The sequence below is a fragment of the Sebastes umbrosus genome, chromosome 23, assembly GCF_015220745.1.
Source record: "Sebastes umbrosus isolate fSebUmb1 chromosome 23, fSebUmb1.pri, whole genome shotgun sequence".
NCBI lineage: Eukaryota > Metazoa > Chordata > Actinopteri > Perciformes > Sebastidae > Sebastes > Sebastes umbrosus.
The window spans coordinates 1,091,482-1,107,126 of record NC_051291.1 but is presented as its reverse complement, the minus strand read 5'-3'; the positions used below and the strand labels follow the sequence as shown (position 1 = coordinate 1,107,126).

The 15,645-nt window shown below is 40.5% G+C and overlaps 1 protein-coding gene and 1 long non-coding RNA gene across 2 annotated transcripts; both read right to left on the bottom strand.

Moving 5' to 3' along the window:
* Positions 1 to 1,918: 1,918 nt before the first annotated feature.
* On the bottom strand, positions 1,919 to 8,409 carry LOC119482601. Its single transcript, XR_005205470.1, has 3 exons — positions 8,347 to 8,409; positions 4,450 to 4,566; positions 1,919 to 1,938 (listed from the first exon to the last, which is right to left on the bottom strand). It is a non-coding gene; the product is annotated as an uncharacterized LOC119482601 (long non-coding RNA).
* Positions 8,410 to 14,539: 6,130 nt separating this feature from the next.
* Positions 14,540 to 15,470, bottom strand: LOC119482589 (ankyrin repeat domain-containing protein 16-like). The gene is made up of 2 exons (XM_037760261.1): positions 14,896 to 15,470; positions 14,540 to 14,778 (listed from the first exon to the last, which is right to left on the bottom strand). Exons 1-2 carry the CDS (start codon positions 15,222 to 15,224, stop codon positions 14,775 to 14,777), a joined length of 333 nt encoding a protein of 110 aa, XP_037616189.1. The 5' UTR covers positions 15,225 to 15,470; the 3' UTR covers positions 14,540 to 14,774.
* Between the last annotated feature and the right edge of the window lie 175 nt (positions 15,471 to 15,645).

Genomic DNA, 15,645 nt, shown 5'->3' with positions numbered 1-15,645 from the left:
TGAACCAACAGGAAGTGTGAGTACAGGTCAGTCAGGGTCTTGGGCAGCTCTCCTCTCTGGTCTGTAGTCAACATGTGGTCCAGAACTGTAGCAGTGATCCAGCAGAAGACTGGGATTAGACACATGATGTGGAGGCTCCTGGATGTCTTGATGTGTGAGATGATTCTGCTGGACAGCCTTTTACCACGGACTCTCCTCCTGAAGTACTCCTCCTTCTGGGCGTCAGTGAAGCCTCGTACTTCTGTTACCCTGTCAACACATGCAGGAGGGATCTGATTGGCTGCTGCAGGTCGGGAAGTTATCCAGACGAGAGCTGAGGGAAGCAGATTCCCCTGGATGAGGTTTGTCAACAGCACGTTGACTGATGACTTCTGGGTGACATCAGACACAACCTCGTTGTTGTGGAAATCCAGTGAAAGTCTGCTTTCATCCAGGCCGTCAAAGATGAACAGAACTTTACAGACAGTGAGCTTCTCTGCTATGACCTTCTGTAATGTTGGATGGAAAACATGGAGCAGCATGAGAAGACTGTACTGCTCATCTCTGATCAAGTTCAGCTCCCTGAAGGAAAGCAGAACCAATAGACTGACATCTTGGTTCTCCAAGCCCTCTGCCCAGTCCAGAGTGAACTTCAGCACTGAGAAGGTTTTTCCAACGCCAGCGACGCCGTTCGTCAGAACGACTCTGATGTGTCCCTGTTGGTCAGGTAAGGCTTTAAAGATGTCCTGGCACTTGATTGGAGCGTCATGGAGGGTCTCCTTCTTGGAAGCTGTCTCAAGCTGCCTCACCTCATGTTGGGTATTAACCTCTTCACTCTGTCCCTCTGTGATGTAGAGCTCAGTGTAGATCCTGTTGAGGAGGGTTCCACTTCCTGTTTCATCACTTCCTTCAGTTCCTTCAGTCACACGTTCACATCTCTTCCTCAGACTGATCTTATGTTCATCTACAACCTCCTGCAGACCTCTATTCAGACTGATCTTATGTTCATCTACAACCTCCTGCAGACCTCTATTCAGACTGATCTTATGTTCATCTACAACCTCCTGCAGACCTCTATCTGCTGAAAGAGAGAAACAAAGTTTAACACAAAACAAAGAAACTCATTATTTCTAATGCCAATATGAAAATAATCAATATAAGAACATATAAAGAAGTAAAGGTTATAAAGTCATCTTCCCTTCTTGAAGTCTAAACTAACGTCAACGTGATTTCTATATTTATTTGTAATAGTGTTTCAACGTGTCGCTCTGCAGGACCAGACGTGTGTTTGTAAGTCAGAGAAGGAGACTGTAGCAGGAAAGCTAATGTTGTTCAAAGTCTGTGGCTCCTGTTCAGTTCAGTTCAGTTCAGTTTATGTTTATATAGCATCAAATCATAACAGAAGTTATCTTAAGATGCTTTTCATATAGAGCAGGTTTAGACCGTACTCTATCATTTAGAGACCCAACAAGAGATCCTCCATGAGGATGTATTGTTATACGACAATGACAAGAAGATAACTCCCCTTTCATCAGTGTGTCTGTCTGTCTGGGATAGAACAGTGATGTTGTTGCTTTACAGAGATTAATAGTTCTCCATCTTCATCTATGCAGATGGAGAACAATCATCATTCTGATTGGTTGATGCAAAGACGGAGTGCTATCATAAAAACAAAACATACAAATATAACATTATTTCTTCTGGGTTCAGATTTTCTCTCAAAGGAGAACAAAGTACAAGTGATGCAGAGCAGATATGTATGATGGAGAAGATCTTAAACAGTTGTCACAACAATAGTCAGTGTATTAAAACAACAAGTTTCCAGACATGAAGACATCAGCAGTCACATCTACTGTCTTACTTTGGACAGTGCTGGTCTGACTGGCTGTCTGAGGTCCAGGTCTTGTTCTGGATCTGGACATCGGCTCCTCCACAGAAGCATGACTCCTCTTCTTCTCTCTGTGGAGACATTACTTTATTACTAAAATCATTTGTTGATTGTTGGTGAAGAATATCCAGACTTGTCCGACACTGAAGCTCAGATGGTCACAGAGAAGAGTTAAAGTGTTGGTAGTGAATTCAGCATTCAGTCTGTGATGAAAATGTTCCTTTATTTCAACTCTCCTGCTTTAATAAACAAGAATTAGCTGCTTTTCCTGTCTGACTGTCTGATTAAACATTTAGTGATCTGGCTGAAGTTTCTTTATTAAAGAGGAACAATGGACATTTATAAAACATTGATATTATTTTGGAGGCAAAATAACTATATAAACTATATAACTATATAAACTATATAAAAGAACTGCAACTTGCTCATGTACGCACATATTGAGAGGACGCTCCGGGAAACCACGAGGTGGCAGCGTCATCACGGTAAACAGTAACTTTCTGTCAGTGGTGATATGAATGGAGTATAGTATCTCAACATTAACAATATAAATAAACATGCTGTTACTTTCTGAATCTATTTTATGTGTTAAAGGGACTATTTGTTACTTTCAGAATGTCTTGTTAACAGCTTCACCTGTGGCCGTTAAGTCAACTAAAGTCAGCGTCCTGTTGCTGGCGCTTGTCCTCGCTCTACATAGACATGAAGGAGCATCGCTCAACACAGTGAGGAGACACACGTCAGCTAAAAGCACAATATCACTCTATATTTCAGCTGCTTGGCAGTAATGTTAGCTGACCAGACCAAGGTCTCTCCATGAATCACTGCTGATCCTAGTGTTGGCTTTTCCTGCCTCAGCCTCACGACCGCGGCCGGAGGGAACGGGGGAGACGCCGGAGTTTTGGTCGGAGATGATAACGTTTCTCTCTGCGGAGCCCCGTCACTTCACAAGACACGGGAAACCTCTGTTGGTCTGGAGGAGCTGCAGCAGTTATTTCTGCACAAACGTCCACTGAACATTCACTAGATATTCTCAGAGCTAAACTAACTCTTCTGCAGTGTGGAGTGAGCAGCATGCACGTGAGAGGTGGAGCGAGACAGCAGGAACGCGCACGGTGTGTGAGTGAAGGTAGGCAGGTAGAGGAGGACAGACTCATATGCGAGCGCTCATTGGATCCCGACCCGGTAGATTTATACGTGCAAAAATCTAATCTCTCCGTTCCAGTGGACAACACCTGCATAAACTATAACTACTGGAAGACTAAAGAAGTCAGAGAGGTCTGACACAGTCTCCCTGTTTTATAAGTGTTTATTGTTATCACAGAAAATAAATTAAAGAAGTGACAGCATGTTTATTTATATTGTAAATGTTGAGGTTCTATTCTCCGTTCATATCACCACCGACAGGCAGTCACTGTTTACCGTCATGACGCTGCCACCTCGTGGTTTCCTGGCGCGCCCTCTCAATATGAGCGTACATGAGCAAGTTGCAGTATTTTTTCCATCATGTTATTTAGCCTCCAGAATTATATCAATGATTTAAAAATGTCCGTTGTTGCCCTTTAATACAAGCTCAACATTTTCTGCAGCTACTTCACAGTAAAAGTCCTCCATTAAGAGAGCTGATTACGTCCTTTACTGATTCACAGTCACTTTGGGCAGCTTAGTTTGAGTTAGTTAGGTTTGAACTGAGGTTAGAAGTGGTCTAAATATTGAGGTGACCAGCAGTCTGAGACACACAGCATGTAACTCTGGTGTTCTTGATGTTCATTTTTAATGTCAACATGTTTTCTGTCACTTTCTACTGTCAACTATCAAATGAAGACATGAATTCAAATATTCTAAAAACAGAAGTGGTACAAATCTTCATCTGACCATTTCATGTCAGCAGATAGTTTTACACCAGAGATGTTTGTTCTTGACCTTCAGAAACAAGATGTGGTGCAGAGAATCTAAACTCAAAGGTCCACTTACAAATAGTCCAAAGCTTTCAACTGAAAGCTCTGGATCATTAGTAAGTGGACCTTTGAGCAGATGTTTCCTTCACCATATTTTACACATGTAGTGAAAGAACAAACTCAAACCATCAACACATATGATCAAGGTGAGCAAATATTTTATACAGATGCTTTTTCACCACATGTTGCACAGTTCTGATGTGCACTGATTCAAGATGACACCCAGTAGGTCCTAACAGCTGATTCTAGGAGGAGTCAAACCAACTACAGATTTAGAGGACCAATGGGAGAAACTGAATGACACATTTGAAGCTCATTCTTCTAGATTTTGAAGTCACAGATCTTTAGACCATTTCACAGTTGTGAATGAAACATTACATTCAATGAAAACATGATTTAAATTGATGATAAATTGTGAAATGGAGGTTCTCAGGTGTTTTGTTACAGAAATACAATCAGTAGTTTGTGGCTATAAAACCCAGACTAAGATCCATCTGAGGTTGAAACAGTATCTGCACTAATAGTTCTGCATCAGGAATATGAATCTGTTAGCAGAACATTTAGTCTTCATCCTCAATGCATCATCATCCATCAGGTCAGCTTACAGTAAAAACAGTCTCTTACTTTGACTCTGAGGGTCCAGGTTCATTACTGAAGTTCAGAATAACACCTTTGGACCCGTCACTCTTCATAGACAGACAGCTGGGTACTGGAGACTCTGCTCTCGGTCTGGACTGAACTCTGCAAACACCAAGATGATTTTATTCACATCACATGAATCCTTGATAAACTCTCTGATGACAAAGACATTTCAGTAGCTCTAAACACACAAACTACTGCTACTGTCAATAATGTGCTTTAAAGTTTGTATTAGTCCTCTTAGATTACAGCTGTTCTGGGTGACTGACAGCTGTCACAGATACAAAGAGTGTAATGGAAAATGACATTGTATGTAATGATGTCTCTTTATGCAACAGTGGAGAGTTCCTGTCTGTGTGCTCTTCGTCTCATGTAGTGGGAAAGTACTGAGTGTTGACTTTTACTGGGACACTGTCTGAGTAAAACAACTCCTTTTCTCACAGTCCCTGTTGTAGATTTCTATATAATCACATTGTAATAATCTCCTGCAGTGCACTCTTCTGCAGACTTTGTGTGACTCTGTATAACCAGTGCCTCTTCTTGCAAGAATAAAATACAACAAAGACATTTCATCTGTTTGAGATCCTTATTTCAACGTTCATTAGGACTCAGCTTGGAATATTGACAGAATTTCCATTACAATTTGGCATTGTCGGCAAGATTCCGTGGAAGATCGTCCTGAGATGACAGGGGACCGGTGACTGATCATCCAACTTGCCTGTACCTTGACAAGTTAAGAGACGACAGGACCGATCCCCAGCGACTCTGGACCGTCTCTACTGGGATCCAAAGGACCTGATTGAGTCCAACAAATCAACTATTAACCGGGTGAGACGTTGAAATTCTGATGTCTTTTAATCATTGATAATAACGATATTGAAAACCAGTATAATATAAATAATTAAATAGAACATTGAAATTGAGGTTTCTTGAGTTTCATAATAATTTCCACTTGTCTAGTAATAACTGGATTGTTGTGGATTTGGGGTTTAAGTAATTTCCTGATGTGATTTGAGATTCTTTGTGGCATTTTTTGTCCTCCATAGAGCAAGTGATAAAAAAGGAGAACTGGAAAATAGAAATGGATGTTCAAAATTAAATTAGTTTTGAACGTTGTAGTTTCTTGACCTAAGAAGTATTTGTGTTGGGTGGCTGTTGTTCACGCACAGTGCTTCAAAGAAAACATATGTATGAAGCATATGAAGCAATTGGTTGAAGCAATTGTCGAAGTCTGTTGACTCAGAGAGAAGGGGAAAGTGACCGCACCTGAAGCGAGATTCATTCCGCCTTACAGCTTTATCTTCGTTAAGCTATAGTAACCTAGACCTCACGAGGGACGCCCCGTGTTGTAAAGTGACGTGTACACGTACCCTGAAAGTCCAGAATGGGATCAGGGAAGAGTAAACCTCAGGAATCTCCACCTGAGGGAGGATGTATCGATGCCATGAGATCCAAATACGGAGAGGAAAGCATAGAATGTGTTTCTACACGGATTAAAGATTATGGGTGTCCTCCTGGAGGCTCATTCAGCATAAATCAATTGGAGAAGCTAGGGAAAGATTTAGAGGAAATAGAAAAACATACATCTGGGACTTCGGTTCCTTTGCAAACTCTTCTATTACCACCATGTCTGCCCCACTATTCTTTACAAAACAAAGGATCTGTTGAATAAGAAGTGTTTGTATATTTTGTATTGCTCACTTATAATGCCATATATGTCATATTGTGTTGAGATTGGGGAAATGTATATAAAACAAATATAGATCCGATAATTAAAATCCAGAAAAGAGCTTTTAGAATAAATACATAAAGCTTCTTACCGTGAAACTACAAATCCATTATTCATAAAGTCAGGTATCTTAAAATGTTGGGATATTGTGCGTGTAAAGACATTAGAAATCCTATTTCAAGTTAGGAATAAAAGCCTTCCTGTTAGTAAAAAAAAAACAAAAAAAAAAACATTTTACACATTTAACCGTTCCTACCCCTGGTTCCCTTGCTCCTAATGTACTGTATGTTTCATTCGAATTTGCAGACAGGGTGCAGTGTTTTTAGGTCAATCTGCCAAGCTGCATCATCACTCGTAATTCCACTTGTTCTCTAGTGCAACACACTACCCCCTGTAGGAATGCTGCCAAACTGAATCTGACAAATATCCCCCTTAAAACAATGCTTCACAAGTTACAAATCCTATGCAACTATCCAATGATTCGATAGTCTCTAAAGGGTTGGGATTGGTTCTCTTGGTTGTCATCCTCTTGGAAGGGTCTCTTGGTCAAGGCAGGGATACTGCTGATATCATTTTTTGTTTTCCTGTCTTGCATTGTGCCCTGTTTGAGATCTGTAGTTACCAGAATGATATCACAGACCATGGTCCACTATGTTCCTCTTTCTCAGACTGCAGGCCTGCAGCCTGACTTGTTCCCTACTCCTGACTATCAAGATGATTCTGATTCTGATGATTCTGAGTGTTAAAATCAAAGCAATGACTTGGATTTTTTACTCTCTCAAGGTTTACTTGTTTAGTGTTTGCGACTTTAGTGAATTTTCAATCAATGTATCTTGATATTAAAGGTTGTAGGGATTAAATAGTAAAAGTGTATACTCTTTAAGATGAACTTGTATCCTGCATGACTGATGAAAAAAAAAAAAAAATGAAATGGTTTATGATTTATGATTTACTTCTTTACTTAGATTTTGTTCCATTTATTTCTTATTCTATTATCTATCTTGTTTCATTGTATAAGAATGAAGATTGACTTTATATTAAGTTTAAAATCTAGTGTGTGATGTCATTTAATCAAGTGTGTTTGGTTATATTTGAAACTTAATCAGGTAAATCACCCTACATCACCCTGATGATGATCAGTTTGGACGGACGGGGCAATATGGGTTTTCCCTCTTTTGTCATCTGAGGTTTTACCTTTGTCCTGTCCAGATGGAGTAGTTAGCGCCTCTGGTCTTTTTGCTCCATTTCCTGTAAAACCGAGGTGGAGTTTTTGGCCATTTGTCAGTAGGTGCATGTGACCTGCGACCTCTGTCAAAGAGCTCTCTAAACCTTTACAGGGTTTGGGAGGTCTACCAGTACTTGGTAATTTTTCCTTGGGAGGCCTTAATTGGCTTGAAGACGGAACTCGTAGGTCATTGCTAGAGGTTAAGGGTGAGCCTTTTGATAATCATGTATCATTATATGCAACTAAATGAATACTTAATTCACAGTATTGCTTTCGATACTTTCTGTGATGTATTACTATGATGATAATAATTTGAATCTTGATGAATTATTATGTCTGATGGAGCACTCTCCAGATACATCATATGTACATACTTTTCTGTTGATCAATAGAATGATCAAAAGGGGGGAAATGTAATGGAAAATGACATTGTATGTAATGATGTCTCTTTATGCAACAGTGGAGAGTTCCTGTCTGTGTGCTCTTCGTCTCATGTAGTGGGAAAGTACTGAGTGTTGACTTTTACTGGGACACTGTCTGAGTAAAACAACTCCTTTTCTCACAGTCCCTGTTGTAGATTTCTATATAATCACAAAGTAATAATCTCCTGCAGTGCACTCTTCTGCAGACTTTGTGTGACTCTGTATAACCAGTGCCTCTTCTTGCAAGAATAAAATACAACAAAGACATTTCATCTGTTTGAGATCCTTATTTCAACATTCATTAGGACTCATCTCGGAATATTGACAGAATTTCCATTACAAGAGGAAGAACAAATTAATTCTTTCTGTCACTAAAAGTTTGTTAAACTTCAGTTAACAAATACATTTTAGTAGAAATTTTAAAAATAGAAAAACAAAATAAACAGAAAATTGGTAGAGGAAAGAGAAAATGAGTCCTATAAATGAGTTAGTAGCAGCTCTCTTACTTTGACTCCGAGGGTCCAGGTTCATTACTGAAGTTCAGAATAGCACCTTTAGACTGATCACTCTTCATAGACAGACAGCCGGAGACTAGAGACTCTGCTCTGTCCTCCTCTTCCTCCATCTTCTGATCTGAAGTCAGTCTGAGAGGTCAAACAGAAACACTGACTGTGAACATGTAACGTAAACAAGTTAGTACAAGGAAGTAACACACACCCTCTCTCTCTAACGCACACACACACACACACACAGTATACAGTATAATAAAGCAGCCAGCGCTCCACCTGGTCACTCTCTCTTTACCTCTCTGCTTGTTTTCTTGGCTTACAGCAGGTTTAATGAGGATTATTCAGCCAGTCATGACTTTGTGTTCACAGAAGAATCAAACTGTTGAGTTCATTCTAACATTTCTCTCCTCTACAGTCCACAGGGAGGAAACTGACTCAGACACTTTGAGAGTGAAGTAATACAATGTTGGATTAACACTCACCCTGCTTCAGTCTTCTGTCTTCAGTCTTCTGCTCCGTTATCTCAAAATGGAGTCTGGAGCTGAACTGAACTAAACACTTCCCCTTTCAGGGTTTCCTTCCTCTGTCCTCATGAGCCTGCGTCACACCGTCAGTGCAGCTCCTCCTCTCTCCATTTACAGGAAATCAACTGAGTTCATCTGTGTGTGTGTGTGTGTGTGTGTGTGTGTGTGTGTGTGTATGTGTGTTCACAGCCATTTAACATGATGTGTTCATAAGAATCTCTCTTGGCTTGAACAGGCTGAATTAACCCTCTGAGACCCACAATAGACCCGATTTAGTCTTCTTTAGAGTGTCCAGGGGGTCTTTAGGGGGTCCAGGGGGTCTTTAGGGGATCCAGGGGGTCTTTAGGGGGAGATAGCAGGTCAGCAGTAGATGTCACATAGAAGTGGTGAACATCATCTGAAAGCTGGAGATTAATCTGAGATGCTGCTCAGCGCTGTGTGTCAAGTTGTTCTAGTCATAAATCAGAAATAAACATGAATTAATTACTTTAAATAAATAGTGAAAGTGTATCAGGGTTTAGAGCATTATGATAGAAGTATATGATGGTCATCTCCATGCTCTGTAATGTCTCAGAAGTTGTTGCAGTAGTTGTTGGGTTGATTCCATTTGTTCCACAGATTTGGTGCTAAATTTAACCATTTTTTTTTTTAACCACTGGAGAATTGATAAAAAAAGATCAATAATCCCTCCAGATTACCACATTAAGACACCAAGACCTAGATTTCTGCATGTTTCTGCGGTTGGATGGCGAGCACTTCTGCTGTGTAAACTGCTCAGAAACCCCCTCATAGTCAATCTAGCTAGGAAAGCCATCCATCCTCTGAATTAGGCCTGCACGATAAGATTAAAAGTTGCGGCCGCAAGGAATTGTGGGTCTGAATTATCTCCTTTCCTTTGGTAAAGGATGCTCCAGTGTATCCTCTGCTAAAGGAGATAATAAAGGAAGCATTGAAGCTCCTTTCCTCAGCATTTAGAGGATTCTAACAGCTCTCATCACGGCTGCTACTGAGATACTTCCGGGTCATTTCACTCCGTTAGGAACCTTCCTGAGAGAAGAAGACTGTTCGACCGCAGCCCCGGATCGGAATTGGGCCGATAAGTCGTCGGACAGCGAGTCCCGCGAGAGTATATGCAAGTTTTTGCAGATCTCAAATCAGATTTCGCATTTTTGCGGGCTCCCTTCTAGACACGACCTTTTGCAACGGCTGAGTGGGCGTTTCCATTTACGGAGCAGAGCCAGAGTTGCCAAGTCGGCTTATCATCAGTGACTTTGGGCTTGTTTTCCTGAAAAGGCCTCACTAATATTGGTAGTCGTGAGAGCGTTTTTTTGGGCTTGTTTCTAAAGTGTAGTTGTTTATTTGGGCTCCTGTCTCTCTCCTTTATACCGCTCTAGTTTGTCCACACACAGATGGCTGACAGTCGCTGACAGTCACTCACCGTCGCCGCCACTCAGAGTTTTGTTGTGAGACAAATGTTGATGGGGTTGATGGAGTTTAGCTAACAATACCAGGTACTAAGTGGCAAACAAAGAACAGGAAACAGAGAGTGGAGTTAAAGTTTGGATTCGCCCTCAAGTGGGCGACGATTCAAAGGCAGTTTGACGTTTCTCTAAGTATGATATAATAACACATCATGCCGATCTGGTTCAACATGCTCGCACTGAAACACATAAAAGAAAACGCAGCTCCGTTCTCTTCAGCGAGGCTTCGACTCACGGTCTTTGCAAAAATGAAACGAAATGCAAAAATTAAATTAAATGTATACAACTTCTTTTAGTTCAGTTGACAAGAAAGTCAACTGAACTAAAGTAACAAGCTAAAAATGACATAAAATGTTCAACCTCTTTAAGTTCAGAACAAGTTTTCTTAGATTAGATTCCATCTTTTCTAGGTAACTGACAGCTGTCACATGACCCGGCTCATGAGCCATGACAAGAGAGGTGTACAAGTTTATTATTAAACATACAATAACCAATCAATGCATGAATGAATGAATCAGTGTGATCAGTGTGTCAGCAGATGGATGAGTGGTTGTGTGGTGATTGAAGGGTGTAAAACCTGATCTAGTAACACAGCCGAAGCAACCAAACAAGAACATGGTGGTGTAGGAATGGAGAGATCTCAGCTTCATCTTTAAATCATGTTCATAAATCTATTTAGTATAAATAATATAAAATGTTTTGTTTTCTTTTACAGATTTATACAAATAAAATTCTTCTGAATATCAGGATGAAAAATTATTCTGTCTGTTGCACAATAAAAAAATCATTTCAGCCGTTTTCCTGCGTTGCAACTGTGCAACTCTTTTTCATAATCCAAACACAGATGGTATCCAGAGATGACACATCTTATTGCTCAGTTAGTACAATGTGAAGCACAGTTTTAAAATGTATTATATTATCATATGAGTTACATTTCTTTATCTTGATGTTTCTTCTGATATCATACTAAAGGTGTGAACGTTTCACTGTGTTTTACAGAAAAAGAGCAAGGACGTGCTGGATTTAGAAATACAATCACAACTTGGTAAAGTGATTAAAATGTGTTTTTATTTAGCAGCAGATGTTCAGAAGAGTCTTTGTGGAGTCTTTAAAACAGCTCTAAGTGTTGCTGATGAAGGACTTTATCAGAGAATAGTCTGCTTAGCTCTGTGACTGGAGTTTAAAGGTCAGACATGAGAGGCACAAACTGGAGCTACTGGGACTGTAACGTCTACTAGAACAGGGGTTCTCAACCTTTTGCAACTGAAGGCCCACTTGTGATTGTCAAAACATTTCCGAGGACCACCTTCCCAAATAAATGAGTACAAAACCTAACATGTTTATACAACAGATAATAAAGTGGGCTGTAGATATGTGTTATGCCACTGTCAGCTGTAATGACCAAAATACATATTGTGCTTACCCTCAGTGAGACACTTGGGCTTGCCTCTGGGAGATGATGAGATGAAGTGGTGGTGGGATGGGTGAGAGGCTGACACGCAGAGTAGCATTCAAAGTTGCTTTCAGTTTGTTCCTTGCCTTTGATTTGGTGACAGTCACAATGGAAAACCCTGACTCACATAAATAGGTGGTGGTGAAAGGCAACAGAAATTTGATTGCCCGTTTTAACAGAGAGGGATATTGACTGGCAGCCAGTATCCAGAATGAAGCAAGGTCTACTTGTGTGAGCTGAAGCTTCAGGCTGCTGTCTGCTGATAGTTCCATCAGTTCATTTCCCAACACAGTGGAGAGAGCTATGTCTTCTGAAGCAGGATCCACAGAGAAAGGGTCCAAAATCCAAAGGTTTCCATCTCGTGCATCTTCTGGGAAGTAGTCTGTAAACTTTCCTGACAACTGAGTCAAATGCTGGGTTATAACACTGGATATGTTGACATGAGGAGTGGCTTCCAAAGTTTCACTGAGGAGTGAAAACACGTCAAATCGTCCCTCCTTGACTCTTCTGTTCCACAGAATACGTTTTTTCTTGAAGCCCTCAATTTTGTCTGTGCTGTTTCTGCCTTGCATTGATATATTGAGCTGATTTAACTGGTCAGATAGATCTGATAAGTAGGCCAGTTTTGCACAAAAGTTCCCATCAGTGTAATGCTCAGCAAGAGGGGAGTGCTGCTCTTCCACAAATGTGTGCACTTCTTCTCTCAGTTCAAAAAGGCGATTAAGCACATGTCCCCTTGAAAGCCACCTTACTTCACTGTGGTACAACAGATCTGCAAATGATCTGCATCAAGTCTTTCACACAAAGCAGCAAAACACCTTGAGTTGAGTGCATTTTTCTTAATATAGTTAACAGTTTTCACAGCCACGTTCATGACTTCATGCAGTTCTGGTGACATCTGCTTTGTAGCTAGACTTTCCCGATGTAAGAAACAGTGCGTCCTCTCCTGGATCTGTTTGACAACACCACGATGTCTTCCCGTCATTGATGCAGCGCCGTCTGTGCAAACACCTGTACAGTATTTCCAATCAAGACCTTTTTCGGTGAAGTAATCATCAAGGCAGCGCATTACATGATCTGCCGTTGTTCTTGTTGGAAGCTCCTTGCAAAACAATAGATCCTCGTGAAGATTACTGTCCTTGCAGTATCTTACAAAAACGAACAATAAAGCGGCATTGCTAACGTCAGTCGACTCGTCCAGCTGTATGGCAAAGTATGGGCTTGCCTTTATTCCTTCCAGAAGTTGGCATTCGATGTCATCACTCATGTCAGTAGTTCTTCTGCTCACTTCTGCAGTCTCATCTTTACTACGATGATGAGTTCACTGTCCAGAGCAGTAACAGATATTAGTTCATCTTAAAATGTGGACAGAAAACCACAGAAACATGTTGAAGTTTTAAAAAGTGAAAGTGTCCGTTAACACTAACGTTAGCTACGTTTCTTTGTTGATATCACAAAGTTAGAGAACTTATTTTAAAATGAGTTAACTCAAAATACTTAAACATTGATGGAATAAATAAACTTGTTTTGTCTTCAAAAAGAAAGAAACTAGAATTACAACCAGTCAAGTTACAGTTTACATCCACGTCTGTCCAAAATGTCATCACTTCATCATTTCATCATGACCTTTGACCTTTGACCACCAAACTCTAATCAGGTCATACTTGAGTCCAAGTGGACGTTTGTGAAACTTGTGTGCCGAGTTTAATTTCAAATCCAGTTTCCATCATTTTAAATCCAGTTTAACTACATCATGATGACACTTAACCTTTACAACACCAAGTCAGTCAGGAAGAAAGCATTCACAGCATCAGTTCAGTGTTCACTGCATCCATTCTGATAAACCTCCTTTGTGGTAAAACAGAGGGAACGGTGACATCTGCTGGCAGAAAGCAGCTCCAGCAGGAACAACAGAACATGAACGGTGGTGAGAACGACCGCTTCAACACGGATTTCTGAGGGAAGAAGCTCCACGGGCGACTTTATGTGTCTGTTCAGTCATGTAACGTGAAAACTGGAAGAGTCACACATGAAACTGGAATCCTCCTGTACGGACATGATTAGTGAATATAAAATCTAGAGTACGCATGTTAATCAGTTCTGTTTGTTTATTTGACATCAAACATATTAAATATGAAGGAGCTGACTTTACACCTAAATCCAGACGTGATCTGTTTGTAGTCAGTTGAGAAACTGAAGTGAAGCCTCGACTGAATTCAGAGTTTATCTCATTCTTTCTGTTTGTTACAAGCAAATATTTATCTTCTATAATATGAGAAACGGCTGGTATTGGTTTTAATCATGGATGTATAAAGAGAACTGGATCCATGTGCAATTCTATTCATTGTGTGCAATATACTCACTGTTGTTTACAGTATGGTTATATAATTCACTTTTTTTTATATTACATTCATGATCCAGATGCAATGTAGTGTTATTCTGCTGTGCATTTAGCCTGCGTATAGTCTGCATAACAATTAAATTCATCTTCAATAACAACTAGGCCTCTTCTAGAAGCTGACCTGGTGGATTGTGTTTAATAACTACTTTACCTGCATTATTATCCAACTCTGATTGTCTCTTTCCTTTTTAAACTTCTAAACAGATATTATTGTGATGTGCTTTTCTATGATGTTCATTCACTTTGATGACAAGGCAAATTCAGGCTTTTACAGACTGTTGGAAGTGAGCAGCTCATCTTTCTAACAACAGCTTTATCAGCTAGTAGTAAATATCTGGGAGTTATTTATCTGATGGTTAGCATGCTGTCTGTGAACCTCTGGACCAGTGCTCTGATGAAGACAGGGTCCATGTTCCTCTTCTGCAGCTGGTTGAAAAGCATGTCCACCTGTGGCATGATCTTATGGAACAATGTCAGGAAAACACAGAAAGCCTCGTCTTCAAGCATCCTCACAAAGCCCCCTGAGTCTCTGGGGATGTGTGATGTTGCCTGCTGCATGATGAGGTTCAGCTGATGCACACAGCAAAATAAGGCATATTTAAAGCCAACAGAGGGCGCTGCATGCATACACAACATTTCTTTTTATATCATCTGCTCCCTGGTTTAACATGCATTAATCATCCTCACCAGTCAGCTTTCTTCAGACTGTCCACGTTGGCTCCTTCCTGCAGCAGGTAGCTAACACAGGCCTGGTGGCTCATGGAAGCAGCTTCGTGCAGAGGCCTCTTGTAGTCGTTGTTGTGCAGCTCCACATCCATGCACACCTGCTTTATGAGATACTGCAGCATGTCCAGGTGTCCTCTCCTGGCAGCATAGTGCAGCAGGGTGTCCCCAGACCGACCGAAGTGTCTCCTGCTGACAGACTGAACCTCAGAGCTGCTGATCAGTCTCTGCAGAGAGTCAACCTGTCCATCCTGAGTGAGCTTCACCAGCTGCTTTAAAGTGTTCTCATCCATGCTGGTTAGAGGTCAAAGGTTAAAGGTTAAAGGCTGCAGCACCAACTACAAAAAGTCACTTTCTGGTCAAAATGACAGAAAATAGTCAAGCTGGTCTTCCTGAAGACATGCTGCAGAGAAGAGAAGAGTTCACTGTTGTTCATCTTCTTCTTCTTCTTTGAGCTTTATTGGTGGTTGGCAAACAACGATTTGGTGCATTACCATCACCTACTGGACTGGAGTGTGGAGCAGTAGATTGGCAGGAAAAAATAAATAAATAAATAAATAAATAAAATAAATAATAATTATTAATAATAACAATAATAATAATGATATTAATTACATTCTCTCCATTATTCCTGTTGTCCTTAAGTAATTAATGAGAAGATTGTGTACTTTCTTAGATGTCTTTCCTAGCAGATTGTAATATTTCCATCATCTA

Excerpts from the sequence above, each read along its gene's own strand:
- LOC119482589 (XM_037760261.1), bottom strand. The coding sequence starts at position 15,224 with ATGGATGAGAACACTTTAAAGCAGCTGGTGAAGCTCACTCAGGATGGA.